The sequence below is a fragment of the Caenorhabditis elegans genome, chromosome III, assembly GCF_000002985.6.
Source record: "Caenorhabditis elegans chromosome III".
NCBI classification, from domain to species: Eukaryota; Metazoa; Nematoda; class Chromadorea; order Rhabditida; family Rhabditidae; genus Caenorhabditis; species Caenorhabditis elegans.
In genome coordinates, this window is record NC_003281.10 from 2,855,761 (window position 1) to 2,872,241 (window position 16,481).

The 16,481-nt window shown below is 34.3% G+C and overlaps 1 protein-coding gene across 2 annotated transcripts; it reads left to right on the forward strand.

Annotated features, from left to right (window-relative positions):
• Positions 1-468: 468 nt before the first annotated feature.
• Positions 469-9,740, forward strand: F56F11.4 (AAA+ ATPase domain-containing protein; the record flags this gene model as incomplete). Of its 2 annotated transcripts, NM_001381790.1 has the most annotated exons (6): positions 469-530; positions 2,949-3,060; positions 4,549-4,878; positions 6,135-6,398; positions 7,486-7,665; positions 9,276-9,626. In NM_001381790.1, the coding sequence occupies 6 exons, from the start codon at positions 469-471 to the stop codon at positions 9,624-9,626; spliced, it is 1,299 nt and encodes a 432-aa protein (NP_001367906.1). The 2 variants fall into 2 exon arrangements, with proteins under 2 accessions (NP_001367906.1, NP_001379988.1); NM_001393300.1 differs by lacking the exon at positions 469-530 and having other exon boundaries at positions 9,276-9,740.
• Positions 9,741-16,481: the final 6,741 nt, after the last annotated feature.

Sequence of the window (16,481 nt, forward strand, 5' to 3'; positions counted from 1 at the left end):
TAGTTGAAAGAAACACATCTAAAAAATTTTATGTAAAAAATCTTACATCATATTTGAACAGACCCGAATACGTTCCTGCGCGCCTTTTAGTGACTAGCGCAAATCAAATAGGTACGTAGAACCGTTAGTGCACAAAAACATTTTTAGAATAATCTCGTGTATTCCAGTAGGATTGCCTATATCAAGTGCCGTATAAACTTCGAACTGGAGCCTGAGATAAAAAAAAAGAAAATTCCTTGTTAATTTCACACCGATAATTTTCAGGATGCGTTCACTTATATCAGGAATGCGCGGCAATTGCCGTTTGGCAATCGAACTTTTGGCAATTCCGGCAAATTCGAACGGCAAATAGTCATAGTCATTTGAAGAAAGCGGAATCAAAAGACGACTTCCTCCAGAAAATTTTCTTCCCTACATCCCAGTTTGAGGCGTCTCCCGCATGGCCGAGTGGTTATAACCATAGTGCGTATGACTGCAGAAATTTTGGTAGTTGGTTCAATTCTGCCAAGTGACAAATTTTTTTGTTTTTTGTGAGTAATCGGGATTCGAATAGAAATACTCAATTTTATACAAAATATGGGTACGTCTCCCCTAATATAAAGCCTCCTCAAACTTCAATCAATCAAAACTCAGCTTTAACTGATTCATCGGGTGCATCTGTTTTTGGTCAAACCGAACTCAAAAAACAAGAAGACTCCCATTGACCTACTGAAATTTTCACGAACCCTCTAACAGGTTCGAGGCGAAGCCGAGAGCCTACGCCCGGCAAGGGGACTCGCCTTACACCCCCTACAACTGGCGGGCCCGCAGGGCCCGCTAGTTTATAGTATTTTAATCAAAAATTGAAACATCTTCTCCATATTTCGCTCTATTTATTTTTTTAACTCATTAAATAGATACGGGTATTGCAAAGTGCTAGCAAACTATCATTCAACCCGTATATTTTAAGTAACAATACGGTTTAACTGTTGTCCATTGTTGTGTTTTGTTTCAAGTATGATTTTTTTTAGAAAACTGGAAAAAAATCAGCTTGAGCAAACCTCATTTTCTCTTCCTCGTGATGACTCGTGACGATTCAAATCAGGGTTCCGCGGCAATCGGAAATTTCCAGCAATTGCCAGTTTTTAAAATTTCAGGCAATTGGCAATTTCGGCAATTGCCGGTTTCTGAAATTTCAGGCAATCGGCAATTTCGGCAATTGCCGGTTTCTGACGTTCGAAAACCGTTTATCACTGATAAGCCAGCGGGAAGCCTAATTTTTGAAAATTTTATTACAGGATTGTACTCATTATTGAATTCCCGAAAAGGAGACGTACAGTTGAGGGCTATATCTTGTAAACTGGTTGATTTGTAGAAAAAAAACAAGTTTTGGCCTGAAAATTAAAAAAAAAAATATCTCTTGGCAGAGCATTGCTAACGCGACGAAACTTCATCTTCCATTAAATAAAATCAAAAACTATGAATCAAAAATACATTCCGCAAAACTTTAGTGGAAAAAATGTTCAGGAGACCCAGGAAACCACTACAAAATTTTTGAATTATTTTTTTCTTGAAAAATTTTCCCACTGAACTTTTTACAAATTTTATATTTCTCGATGCGTCTTGATGAGACCTACACGTCAATTTTTGGAAAACTAAGAAAAATTGAAAACTGACCGAGTTATGATTGAAAAAGTAGATTCGCGAAATAGGGGAAGGGTGCAAAATTTGGCACTTATTCGTCTTGATCGGCCGACTCATAGAACTTTTTCCAATTCTGAGTTAAAAATCGTGTTCAGCGTACTTTTTTACGTGGGGTAAACAAAAAAAATATCTAAAAAGATGAAGTAGAACTTGAGATATGACGAAAAACTACTTTTTCGGAAAAAAAATTTTTTTGGCAAAATGTCATTTTTTGGCCTTTTGTTTTATCACAACTTTTTTCCATTTGCACTTATGAACTCAAACTTTTTTTCAAAAATCAGTCTCTCTGAGTAGTATCTTGCACATGAGTTTGAAACAAAACAGAGCAAAACCCGAATTTGAATTCAATTAAAACATGCTTTTTTGGGGGTAAAAAGAGCAACAAAAAATTTTTTCAAACTGGGGAAATCCGTCTTGGGCTCAATTTTGCTCCGAACTTAGTGCCGTTTTTTGCTCCACCGTGGGGCTAAATATTTCTAGTAGGATTTCAAATATTAGAACATGAAGTCACACGGCTCTGGAGTTATTAACGAAAACGAAAGGGGACATTTTTTCGCAAGCCAAAAAAAACGCGAAAAAACGCGAAAAAGGGGCGGAGTCGCCACACTCGGCATTTATTAGAGGCTGCTTGGCGTTTTTCCTTGGAATGTCCAGTTTGTTTCTTAAATTTAGTCATTTTCAAGATTTTTCCTATTAAAAATCTGAAAATTTTTAAAAATTATTTTTACTGTAGAAGTACACCGCGACGCAAAATTGCGTACCAGCGGGATTTTTTGATTATAATTATAATCGATTTTAATAATTTTTTTGCTGTTTTGTTATGATTTTTGTTGATTAGTCCGCAATTTTGCACGATTTTCATTCATTTTTTACGAAAATCTAGTTAATTTTATCAAAACTCTCATTAAAAATCATATTTTTAGCCTCCTTTGTAACCAAATTCAAAAAACACGAAACAAAAAATTGTGTTCACTCATTTTTTACTGAAAAATTAGAATTTTCACATTATTTTATGTTAAAACATCAAAATTCCACTTATTTTCTGGAATTTCCCGCTCGAAATCTTTAAAAATTAAATGAGGGTTACTGTAGAAGTACACCGCGACGCAAAATTGCGTACCCGCGGGATTTTTTGATTTTATTTATTTTTGTGCGGGTTTTTGCGGTTGTGTCCCCATTTTTGTCGATTTTCATGTGATTTTGCCCAATTTTAAGGTTTTTCCAGCCATTTTAATTTAATTTTTCATAAAAATTGCAATTTTCAGAATGGGTCCAGCTCCAGTTTTCCCAAATTCGCGGAAGCCGGCGACACTTGACGCGAACTCTGACGAGCAGACACTTCGTCCGTATTTTAAGACGAAAGTTGAACAAGCGGAGGTGAATTTTCGAGAAAATAACTGGAAAAAACGAATTATTTCCCAAAAAAAAAACCAAGTTTTTGACGAAAAACTCAAATTTTTAATCGAAAAACTGGTATTTTTTCAAAATTTCGAGTTTCTGCGATGATTTTTCATGGGAAAATCTAATTTTCCGTCTATTCTGGCGAAAATGACTTCCTAAACATTTCCCCTGTGACTCATGTGTCTCTACTCGGATTGATTGCAGTAAAAACGGGCATTTATTCACATTTTCAGCTGAAAATGTGAATAAATACCGTATTTCTGCCAAAAATTTGACAATAGAGCACATTTGTCACTCGGAGAAGCGGAAGCTATGCCCAAATTTTCAATTTTTCCGAAGAACATGTGATTTTCACAGATTTTCAATACGAAATTCGAGTTCCCCGTCACTTTTCACATCTGTAACCCAGTTTCCGTCCAATTCAGACGAATATGCGTATTATTCAGTGTTTGCGTACTTTCGGGGCTACCGTAACCCTTGAATTTTAAATTTCAAGCTAGAGATTCAAAAAAAGGTGCTACAGTGGTAAAATCTACAGGAAATTCGATTTTCATTAGGAAAAATTCTGAAAATTCCTAGATATTTTGGTTTCCGGCTCCAAAATTTAAATTTCGTGACTCATGTGCCTCTACTCGGATTGATTGCAGTAAAAACTGTATTTATTCACATTTTCAGCCTTAAATTTGGCTGAAAATGTGAATAAATACCGTATTTCTGCCAACAATTTGACAATAGAGCACATTTGTCACTCGGAGAAGCGGAAGCTATGCCCAAATTTTCATTTTGAACCGATTTTTTCCGGGAAAAAGTAAAACTTGTGATTTTCGCAGATTTTCAGTTGAAAATTCGAATTCTCCGGCCCTTTTTACGCCCGGGACCCGGTTTTCAGACAATTTGGGCCAACTGTCGTAAAATTCGGTGCCGAGTACGCAAACATCGGTGTTTGCGTACTTTTGGAGCTACCGTAACCCTTGAAATTTAAATTTCAAGCTAGAGACTAAGAAAAACGTGTTATAGTGGTGAAAATCCTCAGGAAATTGGTTTTTCATAATGAAAAATGCTGAAAATTCCTAGAAAGTTGAAAAAAAAAACCTTAATATTTGTTTTTCGTTCAAAATTGAAAATATTGAGCCAAAATTTGATGAAAAGCCAGAGGAATTCTCATTTTTCAAGCAATATCACATCTGGTGGCCTAACTTTTTGGATTTCTAGGCCATCTCAATTTTTCATAATTTCAGTGGCTCTTGTGCTTCTACTCTTATTGATTGCAGGAAAAACTGTATTTATTCACATTTTCAGTCATAAATTGGCTGATAATGTGAATAAATACCGTATTTCTGCCAACAATTTGACAATAGAGCACATTTGTCACTCGGAGATGCGGAAGCTATGCCCAAATTTTCATTTTGAACCGATTTTTTCCGGGAAAAAGTAAAAAATAATCAAATTTTCGCTATTTTTCAGCAAACCGTCGCCGAAAAGTCGATCAACGTTCGCCGCCTAATGGCTCAACAAAAAGAGCTCAACGGAAAAGTGCGACTGCTCAAAGAAGAGATCTCACATCTTCACGAGCAGGGAAGTCATGTCGGAGAAGTGTGCAAAGCGATGGATAAAAAGAAAGTGCTCGTCAAGAATCATCCCGATGGAAAATATATTGTCGATGTGGCAGCCAGTGTGGATATTTCTACATTGGCAGCTGGAACTCGTGTTGCTCTTCGAGCTGATAATTATGCAATTCATGAGGTTCTTCCGAGTAAAGTCGATCCTCTTGTGTCGCTTATGATGGTTGAAAAGGTGCTGATAATTTATTTCGAGTAGATTTTTGAAAAATTTCGAATTTTTACGTTCATTTTCAAGAAAAAAAAAAAGATTTTACCGATTTTTTTCTGATGAAATTTTGGATTTTTCGCCCTCCAAACATTTTTGAAACCACTTTTTAGAGAAAAATTGAAAAAAAAATTCCTAAGAATAAACGAAGCTAGATCTTCTCTGCGAGACCCTGAAAAAGCACCATTCTTTTCAGAAATCTTATTTATCAGCTCTTTATTAAATCGAAAAATTCAATAAAATTGACAAAAGGGGCTTTTTTTTCCGGAAAAATTAAAAAAAATTCCGAAAAGTAAAAACAGTTTTTTTAAAGTTAAAATTAGAAAAAATGTAAAAATTACCAATAAAAAACTCAAATTTTTTTTTTTGATTTTCTAGTTTTTTTTCAGCAAAAAACGAAACATTTACCAAAAAAAAAGATTTTTTCGGATTTTCAGAAAAAAAAAAACATTTTTTTCAACTATTTCCGTATTGAAAAATTAAAAAAAAATTGACAAGAAATAAGTTTTCTGAAAAAGCAAAAAAAAAAAACCGAAAAATTAGGGCTTTTTTTTTTCAAAAAAAATTGTTTCCCGAAAAATCTAAAAATGCAATTTTAGCTATTTTTCCGTAATTTTTTCCGGATTTTCGCTGAAAAAAAACCAATTTTTTTTATTTCACAGATTTTTAAGCAAAAAAATTACATTTTCCGTATCTTTTTCAGATGTTTGCAAAAATGCCCATTTTTTGAGTATTTTTTTTCCGGATTTTCGCTGAAAAACACTGAAAAAATCGAGTTTAATGTCGAAAAATCCGGTTTAGCGGATTTTTGTTCAAAAAAAAAAAACTGAATTTTTTAATCAATTTTTCGAGGGAAAATCGGAAGATATTTTCGGCAAAATTGCGAAAAAAAAAAGAAAATAGGGTTTTTTCTTCTAAAACCCTTCTATTAGAAGTTTGGCCATTTTTCCGTAATTTTTTAAAGATTCTCTGAAAAAACCGAAAAAAACAAATTTTATGCCAAAAATTTAACTCCACGATTTTTACAAAAAAAAACATTAAAATCAGATTCTTGCAAAAAAAATCTTTTTTTTCATTATTTTTACAAGAAAAAATTGAAAAAAAAAGGAAATAAATTTTTTCCACAATTTTTTCCAATTTTGGCCGAAAATCTCCTAAAAATAGGGATTTTTGATGTAAAAAATCCACATTTTTCAGATTTTTACAAAAAAAACCGTTTCCAGGTTCCCGATTCAACATATGAAATGGTTGGAGGCCTCGACACACAAATCAAAGAAATTAAAGAAGTAATTGAACTTCCAGTCAAACATCCAGAACTATTTGATGCTCTTGGAATTGCTCAACCAAAAGGAGTACTGCTCTACGGACCCCCGGGAACAGGAAAAACTTTATTGGCTCGAGCGGTGGCTCATCACACTGAATGCACATTTATTCGTGTATCTGGATCTGAATTAGTTCAGAAATTCATTGGAGAAGGCGCCAGAATGGTAGATATTTGGGATTTATTTGAGAAATTCTGGAAAATTGACATTTTTCTGCTGAAATTTCAGAAAAACTCAATTTTTGAACGGAAAATTTAAAGTTTTTCATATTTTTAATGGAAAATCAAAAAATTCAGAGTTTGGTAGAACTTTGAGATCAATTTCTGAAAAAATCTCAGAAAAAGTGCAATTTTTAGCTGAAATTTCTCATTTTTCACATTTTTTTGAAAAAAAAAAGTTTCATAGTTTTTATCATGTAATTCTAAATTTTAAATTCTGAAAATAATTCAGAATTCGGAATTTATTTGAAATTTTTCGAAAAAGTGCAATTTTCAGTTGAAAATTCAGAAAAACTCAATTTTTGAACGGAAAATTTAAAGTTTTTCATATTTTTAATGGTAAATCAATAAATTCAGGATTTGGTAGAACTTTGAAATTAGTTCTGGAAATTTTTCAGAAAAAGCGCAATTTTTAGCAGAAATTTCTCATTTTTCACATTTTTTTGAAAAAAAAATGCTTTCATGTTTTTAATCATTTAATTCTAAATTTTAAGTTCTGAAAAAATTTAGAATTTGGACGAAATTTGGAGTTAATGTGAGAAAATTCTGCAAATGTCTGAAAATTTCTGAAATTTCAGAAAAACTCACTTTTTAAACCAAAAAACTAAAGGATTTCGTGCTTTTTTTTGTAAAAATTGAAAAAAAATTCTATGATTTTCTAGTTGTGAATTCTAAAAAAACTCTGAATTGGTTGAAATTTGAAATTAATTTCAGAAAAAATCCCAGAAAAAGTGCAATTTTCAAATTTTTTGAAAAAAAAATCTGATTTTCATTTTTTTTGTTTGAAAATCTCCATATTTTATTTTTTTAAATTTTCTGCCGTTTTTATATAATTTCGTAGAAAATTGGAATTTTTCCGATTTCCAAAAAAAACAATTTTTTTTATAGATTTGTGCACAAAATAAAAAAAATCGTTCCGACCAAAAATTGAATTTTGCCCCATTTCGCACATTTTCCATTAAAAAAAAACTGAAAATTTTGACATTTCAGCACCAAATCCGCCTAAAATTCCTCAAAAATTTTCAAATTTTCAGGTTCGTGAACTATTTGTAATGGCTCGTGAACATGCTCCATCAATCATTTTTATGGATGAAATTGATTCAATTGGTTCAAGTCGTGTTGAAGGATCACGTGGTGGAGATTCAGAAGTTCAGAGAACAATGCTTGAATTGCTTAATCAATTGGATGGATTTGAGGCCACTAAAAATATTAAGGTGCCTGAGAAACGGCCTGGAAATAGGCTTTTTTGGCCTAAAAACTTGTCAGAAATGCAACCAAAAATGGCCCATTTTTACTCAAAAATTCCGAAATTTTCTACAAAATTTCAGTGGTTTTCCAATTTTGGACCAAAATTAATATCTAAATTCGCGAATTTTCAAGAAATTTTGTAAATTTTGACAATTTTAAGTGAAATTTGACGTGAAATTTGCTGTAAATTAGCCAAAAATAGTCTAAAATTCATAAAAACCAAAAAAGCAAACTTTCAAAAACGAGATTCTTAGATTTTGACCAAATTCGAACTACGACCAATCAGCGATTCGCTCCGCCCACTATTCAATCAATCAGATGGAGTGGGCGGAGTTTGAAGAAGACGCTGATTTTACAATTTTACTGAATTCCTTGAAAGTGAGACCTCCCCTACCAATCAGCGTCTTCAAACTCCGCCCATTTTATCTGATTGGTTGGAAAGTGGGCGGGGCGAATCGCTGATTGGTCAAAGTTCGAATTTGGCCTAAAATCAAAAAATATCGTTTTCAAAAGTTAGATTTTTCTTTTTTTCTTTGCGATTTTTTTGTGGTTTCTCGCGATTTTTCTGAATTCCAGAATTTTTTCGATAATTTTCAGTGAAATTCACATTAACTGCGAAATTTAACAAATAAAAACCGAAAAAGCAGATAAAGAATGAAAAATTCACCCTTTGAAACACGATTTTTCAAATTCTGGCTAAAATCGAACTGCGACCAATCAGCGATTCGCTCCGCCCACTTTTCAACCAATCAGATGAAGCGGGCGGAGTTGGAAGACGGTGATTGGTTTAATAGTGGGCGGAGCGATTCGCTGATTGGTCGCATTCACGCTGCTCGAGGTGTCTAAAAATTAAATAAAAAGTAGATACTAATAGTTTTTCATAACGTAAACTTCTTTTTTTTTTTGAAAATTTAACTTAAAATCTTCCAGAAATCGTTTAGAAATTGGGTTTCTGATCTAAAAAAATGGAAAAAAAATTCAATTTTTCGCCATTTTTTCAGAAATTCAGAAAAAAATCGCGTAAGAATGAAAAATCCAATTTTCACAAAAAACACGATTTTACAATTTTGGCTAAATTCTCTCCAAAATGAGAACTCCCCTACCAATCAACAATTCGAACTCCGCCCACTCCATTTGATTGGTTGAAAAATGGGCGGAGCAAATCGCTGATTAGTTGCAGTTCGAATTTAGCCGAAATTTGAAAAATTGCGTTTCAAAAGGTGAATTTTTCATTCTTTTTCTGCTTTTTGTGAAATTTCGCCGTTAATGTGATATTCACGGAAAGTTATTCATAAATAGTGTCAAATTCAGAAAAAACGAAGAAAATCACGAAATATCTCGATTTTACAATTTTGGTTAAACTCCCCTACCAATCAGCGATTCGAACTCCGCCCACTCCATTTGATTGGTTGAAAAATGGGCGGAGCAAATCGCTGATTGGTTGGCAGTTCGAATTTTGCCGAATTTGAAAAATCAAGTTTTAAGAAGTTTATTCTGGTAAAGTTCTGAATTTCAGACTAGTTTAGGATAATTTTTAATCTAAAAAATCAAAAATTAACAATATTAAATTTTGCAGGTAATCATGGCAACCAATCGTATTGATATTCTCGACTCGGCTCTTCTCCGCCCGGGACGTATTGATCGAAAAATCGAATTTCCGGCTCCAGACGAGAAAGCTCGAGCTCAGATTCTGAAGATTCACTCTCGAAAAATGAATTTGATGCGTGGAATCCGAATGGACAAGATTGCCGAACAAATCCCCGGAGCATCGGGTGCTGAAGTGAAATCTGTGTGCACTGAGGCTGGAATGTTTGCTCTTCGTGAAAGACGTATTCATGTAACACAAGAGGATTTTGAGATGGCTGTTGGAAAAGTGATGCAGAAGGATTCGGAAAAGAATATGTCGATTAAGAAGTTGTGGAAATAATTTATTTTTTTTTTTTTGTTGGAATTTTGTACATTTTGTGTATTCCCCCCGGCCAAAAAGCCCCCCGATTATTTGCAATTTTGATTTGAAAAAATGAGGTTTTAGTATTATAAAAACGTTTTTTTTGGCAACACTATTGGGAAATTTGGGATTTCCGAAAATTTGGAATTATAGACAATTTGGCATTTTAGAAATTTGGATTCAAAAATTTTTAATTTGATAAAGTTAGGAATTTTAGTAACTTATAGTTTAATTATTAAAATTTTTCTACTTCAGAATTGGAAAAAATTTCAATAATTTGAAATTTTAGAAAATGTTGAAATTCCAAAAAGAAAAATTTTTTAAATTTTTAAAAAATTACAAGGTTTGAAACTCTTAAAAAAAGTTTAATTTGAAAAGTACAAATTAAAATAATAGGAATTTTAGAAACTTAATGTTTTTGAAATTTTAATTTTAAAAAATTTAGAAATTGGAAATTTCAGTAATTTAAGAATGAAGTTTCAAATAATTTTAATTTCAGAAATTGTGGAAGTTTAAAGTTTTAAAATTTGAAAAGTTCGAAATTTTTGAAATTTGGAATTTTAAATTTTTTGTATTTTAAAAGTTTCGGATTTCTGAATTTAAAAAATAGGAATTTGAGAAATTTTAGAAATTTAGAAAATTCAGCATTTCAGAAGTTACATTTTTTTAAAAATAAAATATGAACTTAAGGAATTTAGAAATTTGGAAATTCTGAAATTCAAAATTTCAAAAATTTAGACATTCAAAAATTGAAATTTTAGAAAACTTGGATTTTGAAAAAAATTCAAATTAAAAAAATTTGGAATCCCATGAATTTAGATATTTAGATACGTAGAATTCCAGAAATTTAGATTTTCTGAACTTTGAAGGATTTTAGATTCTCCCAATCCCCTTAAACACCCAAAACACATCTCTCCTCTCCCAGTCATTGTCCCATTAAAAGTAGTGATCAGAGAGCGAATTAACAGTTTTTCGGCCGACCGAACAAAAAAAAGTTGAGGGATTTAGAAGAGAGGAGAAACGTGTTCTAATCAGTGATAGACTAGAGATAGATCACTGAGAAATGAGAGAGTGCAGAGAATAGAATCATGATGGGCGGTGTCCAGATGTTCGTCGCATTTCCGGTGGACAAATTAGAGATTAGGAAAAGGACAGGTGTGAATTGGAACGAAATTGCTGATTTTGTGTTTTTTTTTCGATTTTTTCGAAAACTAGCTGAATTTGCCAGAATTTGTCAACTATCAAATTATAGCCCTTAAAATTTGCTACATTTCGTTAGTTGGAAATTTTTCGATAGCTTCTTTCCCCGCAGAGTTACGGCACTTTAAAGAAAAACGGTGAGAGAGTGTGGGAGGAGGGGAGACGCTGTGTGCGCGCGCCGCCTGCGTCTCTCCCCCTCCCACACTTCCTCGTCGCGCAAACTTTGAACGCGTGCATCTCGGCGGAGAGAATAGCTACTGGAAAATGTTCAACTAACAAAATGTAGAAGATGGCCTATATTTTTTGTTAGTTGACAATTTTCAGATAGTTATCGTAGTTCTCGAGAAATTAGTTGAGAAATCAGTTTTCCCAGGAGTTCCCGCCGAAAAGAAGTTATTGATCATTGAGATAGGGGATTGATGTTCCGTTCTCTATTACTGATCGTTTATCAATTTGTACCAGTGATCGGCTAATCAATGAATCAACCATATGATCAGTTCACCCCTGGGTACTGTAGGTAATCAGTACGATGCTCCGAAATGCCGCTGACTTATTTGATTTGATCTTTTAGAAGCTGAACCTAAGCTGGTCCCGTTCACACTTCAAAATTTTGAAAAATAAAACTTTAAAAAAAATAAAAAATAAAACTCCAAAAAAGGCGGAATATCGGAGTGTCGTACTAATCACTGATCAGATGATCCTCATCTGATGATCAAAAACACATAAAAACATAATCTATTTGTATTCCCACTTTCCCATATCAATGTCACTTTTTTTGCCCTTTGGCCACCTGACCTGGACCCCACCCTTCTTGTTTTTGACTAGACGTTCTGTGGTTCTTTTGGCTACCAGGACGTTCGGAACTGAAACTGAGAAAATCGGCAAAAATTTCAGATTTTTGGCATCTCGCCAACTGCAATTTTTTTTAGACATTCTGCAACTCTGAATTTACAAAAAAATTTTGAAAAATCCGACAACTCGGCAACCAAAAAGTTAGCTTTTTCAGATTCTCGGCAATAAAAATGTTAAAATTTCGAATTTTTGGCTACTCGGCAATAAATATTTTCAGTTTTTGGGGGTTTTTTTTGGAAACTCGCTACCAAATGTTTAGGCTCTTGGCAACCTAAAAATTGAAATTATTGGAGTTTTGAGTTTTTTAGATTTTCAGAAACTCTTTCCCCTTTTAAAAATTCGGCGAAATACATATTTTCAGATTTTGAAAACTCGGTAATTTGGCAAAATTTTCAAATTTTCGGCAAAACTCAAAGGTTTCTGGCAAAAAAAAATCCAGATTTTCTGGGATTCATGTGGTGTCAGAGTGTCTAATTTCGGCTTGATCTACGTTGATCTACAAAAAATGCGGGAAAAGAGACGCAGAGTTCTCAACATTTTTTTGAGCGAAAAATTCCCGCATTTTGTGTAGATCAAACCGTAATGGGACAGCCTGGCACCACGTGGGATTTTGTAGTGCGAAAATTTTATTTTTCAGAATTTCCACGGGGTTCTGCCCTTCCTCATTACATTTTTCGCGCTCCATTGACAATCGCCTGCCGGACAACGCGTGGAAAAGTGTCGTGTACTCCGCACGGACTAATACATTTGGCTTTACAACTGAAACCGAGCCGCGACGCGACACAGAACGCGCCGTAAATCTACCCCAGATATGGCCGAGCCAAAATGGCCTAGTTCGGCAAACTCTTCCATTTCAATTTATGTGGGAAGCCAGAAATTCGTGAATTTCGATAGCTCGGCATGCGGCACAACCGTATTCGGAAAATTTTTAAATTTCTGATTTTTTTAAACTTAGTAACCAATTTTTCAAAATTTCCGGCAACCCCGCCACCCCCATATCCCAAAATACCATCCAAAAAATGATAAAATTCCTCGAATTTCCAACGATCGTAGATCACACATTTTTCGCCAAATAACCTCCAAAAAATCACTGAACGGCCGAGAATAAAATGGGCGGAGTCTCTGGGGATTACTGTAGTTTTGGGTGTGGCACTTTGAGAGAGACGCAGACAATTTTATCATAATTGGAGGGGGAGGAAATGGAACGGAGATTTTTTGGGTGTGGTCACGGAGGATTTGACCTACCGAAATGAGTTTGCCACGTGGTAACTGGTCTTGAACACAAATGATATGTTATGTATATTTTTGGTTTTAAAAATTGAAAACCTTGAAGTTAAAAATATTATGTATAACATTTTTAAAAACAGTTTTTTAAAAATATTTTTTTTGAAATTTGCTGTTTTCTCTTTTCAAACATAATTAATTTAATTTTTAAAATTGAGCTCGCCGAGAGCTTTCAAATGACCCCCAACACGACTATGCTCCGCTCTCTTTGGGTCCCACCACGAAAACCCCTGGGGGTACTGTAGTTCTCGCGGTGGGACCCAAAGTGGGCGGAACCTAGGCATGATGGGGGTCATTCGAAAGGTCTCGGTGAGTTAAATTTGAATTTCAAGTTTTCAAACAAAAATAATTGAAAGTCCGTCAATTATTAAGAAAATTTAGAAAATGAAAAAATTGATCTTTGCTTTCAATCATTCAGTTTCATTAGCTAATAAATTATTTTTAGTGTCTTAGTATCCATCATTTCATCACCATTTTTCTTCTTATCTTTATCACTGATTAGCCGTGATAATAAATCACTGAATCCTTCGCGATTTTATGCAATTTTTTTTAAAGTTTCAGTTTTTTTCGCTAAAAAATATGTGTTATTTTGCTATTTTGAATTTTAAAAATTGAAAATTCGTGTTTGTCACGCTGAGAGCTTTCAAATAACACCCATCATGACTAGGTTCCGCCGACTTTGAGTCCCACCACGAAAACTACAGTACTCCCGAGGGTTTTCGTAGTGGGACCCAAAGACGGCGGAACCTAGTCATGATGGGTGTCATTTGAAAGCTCTCAATGTGCTGAACACAGAATTTACAATAATTTTAATATCAGAACCATGACTTTCGAAATTGGATCCAAAAAGTTGTAAACTCTCTTGAATGTACCATGTTTTGTGTCCATTCCAAGAATCCGAACACAGACTACAACAAGTCCATTAGTTGAGAGGGTAAAAAAAAACAAATAAACACAGAAAACGGTTTGTTTGTCATGCTCTTGTCGCTTATCATCTCCCTTATCACTAAAAGTTTCGCTTTTTTTTTGTGTCTTTTTCGCAAAACATTTGGGAGCATTTTTGCTTGGGAAATTCCATAGATTTCAAATTTGCTCCGAATTTATTCAATTTTTTTTTTGCTTGAAATTAAAATTTGTCCACTTTTTCCTCTAGCATCTTCAAAAAGGCATAACTTTGAAGGGAAACGTTCTATCAAAAAGTTTTTAACTAGCAAAAAATAGCCCTTAAAATTCTCTACAGTTTGTTAGTTAAAAGTTTTTTGATATCTCCACGCCCCGCTGAGATATGCGCGTTCAAAGTTTTAGATGTCGATAGAGTGTGGGAGGGGGAGAGATGCAGGCAGCGCGCGCACGCTGCGTCTCTCCCCCTCCCACACTATTTTGCCCCTTTTACTTTAAAAGATTATATCTCTGCGGAGAGAAGAGCTATCAAAAAGTTTTTAACTGAGGAATTGTGGAGAATTTTAATGGCTTTATTTTGTTAGTGATCAACTTTTGAAAAGTTGGTAAAGATCTCTAAAATGTTGAACTTTTGCATTTTTGTGCTGAAAAGGCCATAAAAACTACCAACTGATAAAACATTGCAAAATTTTTCTGCCTGTACTGCTCCAAATTCCATGTGACCAGGCACCACCTGTCACACACAAGAAATTCCATTTTTCTATGCTTGCTTCTTAAGTCATTAAAACACCGAAAAAATAAAACGGGGTAATAAACCGTTTCTCTGCGTTTCTCTTTACCGTCAAATTGGGGTGAATCGTAATCAGCAATGAACCTTCATTTAATACCTTAAGAATGGGAAGGAATTCCAGACATTTGACGTGTTAAGCATCAGTTCCTTCGAAAAAATGGATTTATCTCAACAACTACTTAGTAAATCAAAAATTTGCTAACTAATAAAATGTAGCCCTTAAAATTCTCTGCATTTTCTCAGTTGAAAATAGTTTTCTATCTCGTCTCTCAACTGAGATATCTTCAAAAAAGCATAACTCTGCAGGGAAACATTCTATCAAAAAGTTTTTAACTACTAAAATATAGCCCTTAAAATTCTCTACATTTTCTCAGTTAAAAATATTTTTCTAACTTGTCTCTCAGCAGAGATATCTGCGTTTAAAGTCCGGGCGTGGTAGAGAGAATGAGAGGGGGAGAGACGCAGGCGGCGCGCGCACACTGCGTCTCCCCTCCACCTCCACTATCTCGCTTGCACATCTTCGAAATGGCATAACTCTGAAAGGAAAAGAGCTAAGAAAAATTTTCAACTATTAAAATAGGAGAAATTTCAATGGCTATATTTTTGCTGTACACTATTTTTTTCAATTTTCGTATTTTGCACTTGAGCTTGAACTTTAATTGAAAATTCTATGAAAAATAAAACAAAAAACGGCCCAATTTTAAGATACTTATCTCATTTGACCTAAATTTGAAATTTCCCTTTCCGCATATACCCGGAATTATCAATTTTTTACGATCTCTCGCCAAGGGTTTTTGGGCGTTTTCTCTTTTACGCAAAATGGGAACGTCAGCGAATTTTTGGAATTAGGACAGAAAATGAGTATGTAATTATTAAAAAAATATTCTAAAACCGGATTATTTTGAAAATGAGTAGAATTTTGGAAAAGCGCAGGTTCTCAAAACGTTCAATTTTTTTCTGAGTTAATTTTAAACGCGTACATCTCGGTCGAAAAGAGAGATACAGTAAAATTTCCAACTAACAAAATATAACCCTTAAAATTTTCTATATTTTGGGAGTCAAAAAAAAAACTTTTTGATATCTCTTCTCCCCGCAGAGATATAACCCTTTAAAGTTCACAGGAGCTAAATAGTGTGGGAGAGGGAGAGACGCAGTGTGCGCGCTTAGCCTGCGTCTCTCCCCCTCCCACACTGTCTCGCCCTTTCAAACTTATATTGCGCATATCTCAGCGGGGAGGAAGGCTATCAAAACATTTTCAACTAACAAAATATGGGAAATTTTAAGGACTATATTTTCTGAATTAAAAAATTTTGATAGCAAACGTTTTTTCCGGAGATATAGGATATTTGTAAAAGAAAAAAGGTTTTTTTTGCAAACCTAAAAGGCTTAGCCACACCCTTAGACCTTCTAAACCACCAGTCATTTTTCTTTTTCCTCTCCAGAAGGAAAAGAAGAAACCGCATCATCATCATCATCATCATCATTAGATCTTTCTTGTTCCCGTGCCCTCTACCACACCCTTGTCTCTCTGCTTCTCTGCACTCTCTCAAGTGACAGTCTCTTTGTGTGTGTGTGTGTTTGTATGGCCTGCTTGGCTCCGCCTATTTTGCACGGGAAACAGCAGACGGCGGCGGCCCGCGGGGAGACGCCCTGTTCTTCTCCCCCCACCACCATCCATCTAAGAAACAGTGTGTGGTATGTATTTTCGTTTTTTCTCTCATTCTGTGTCTTTCACTTTGCCCTTCATTGGAATTTTTGAGATTTCCTGGAAATCCACTTGAAACATTTTTTGAAATTGTTTTTTCTCA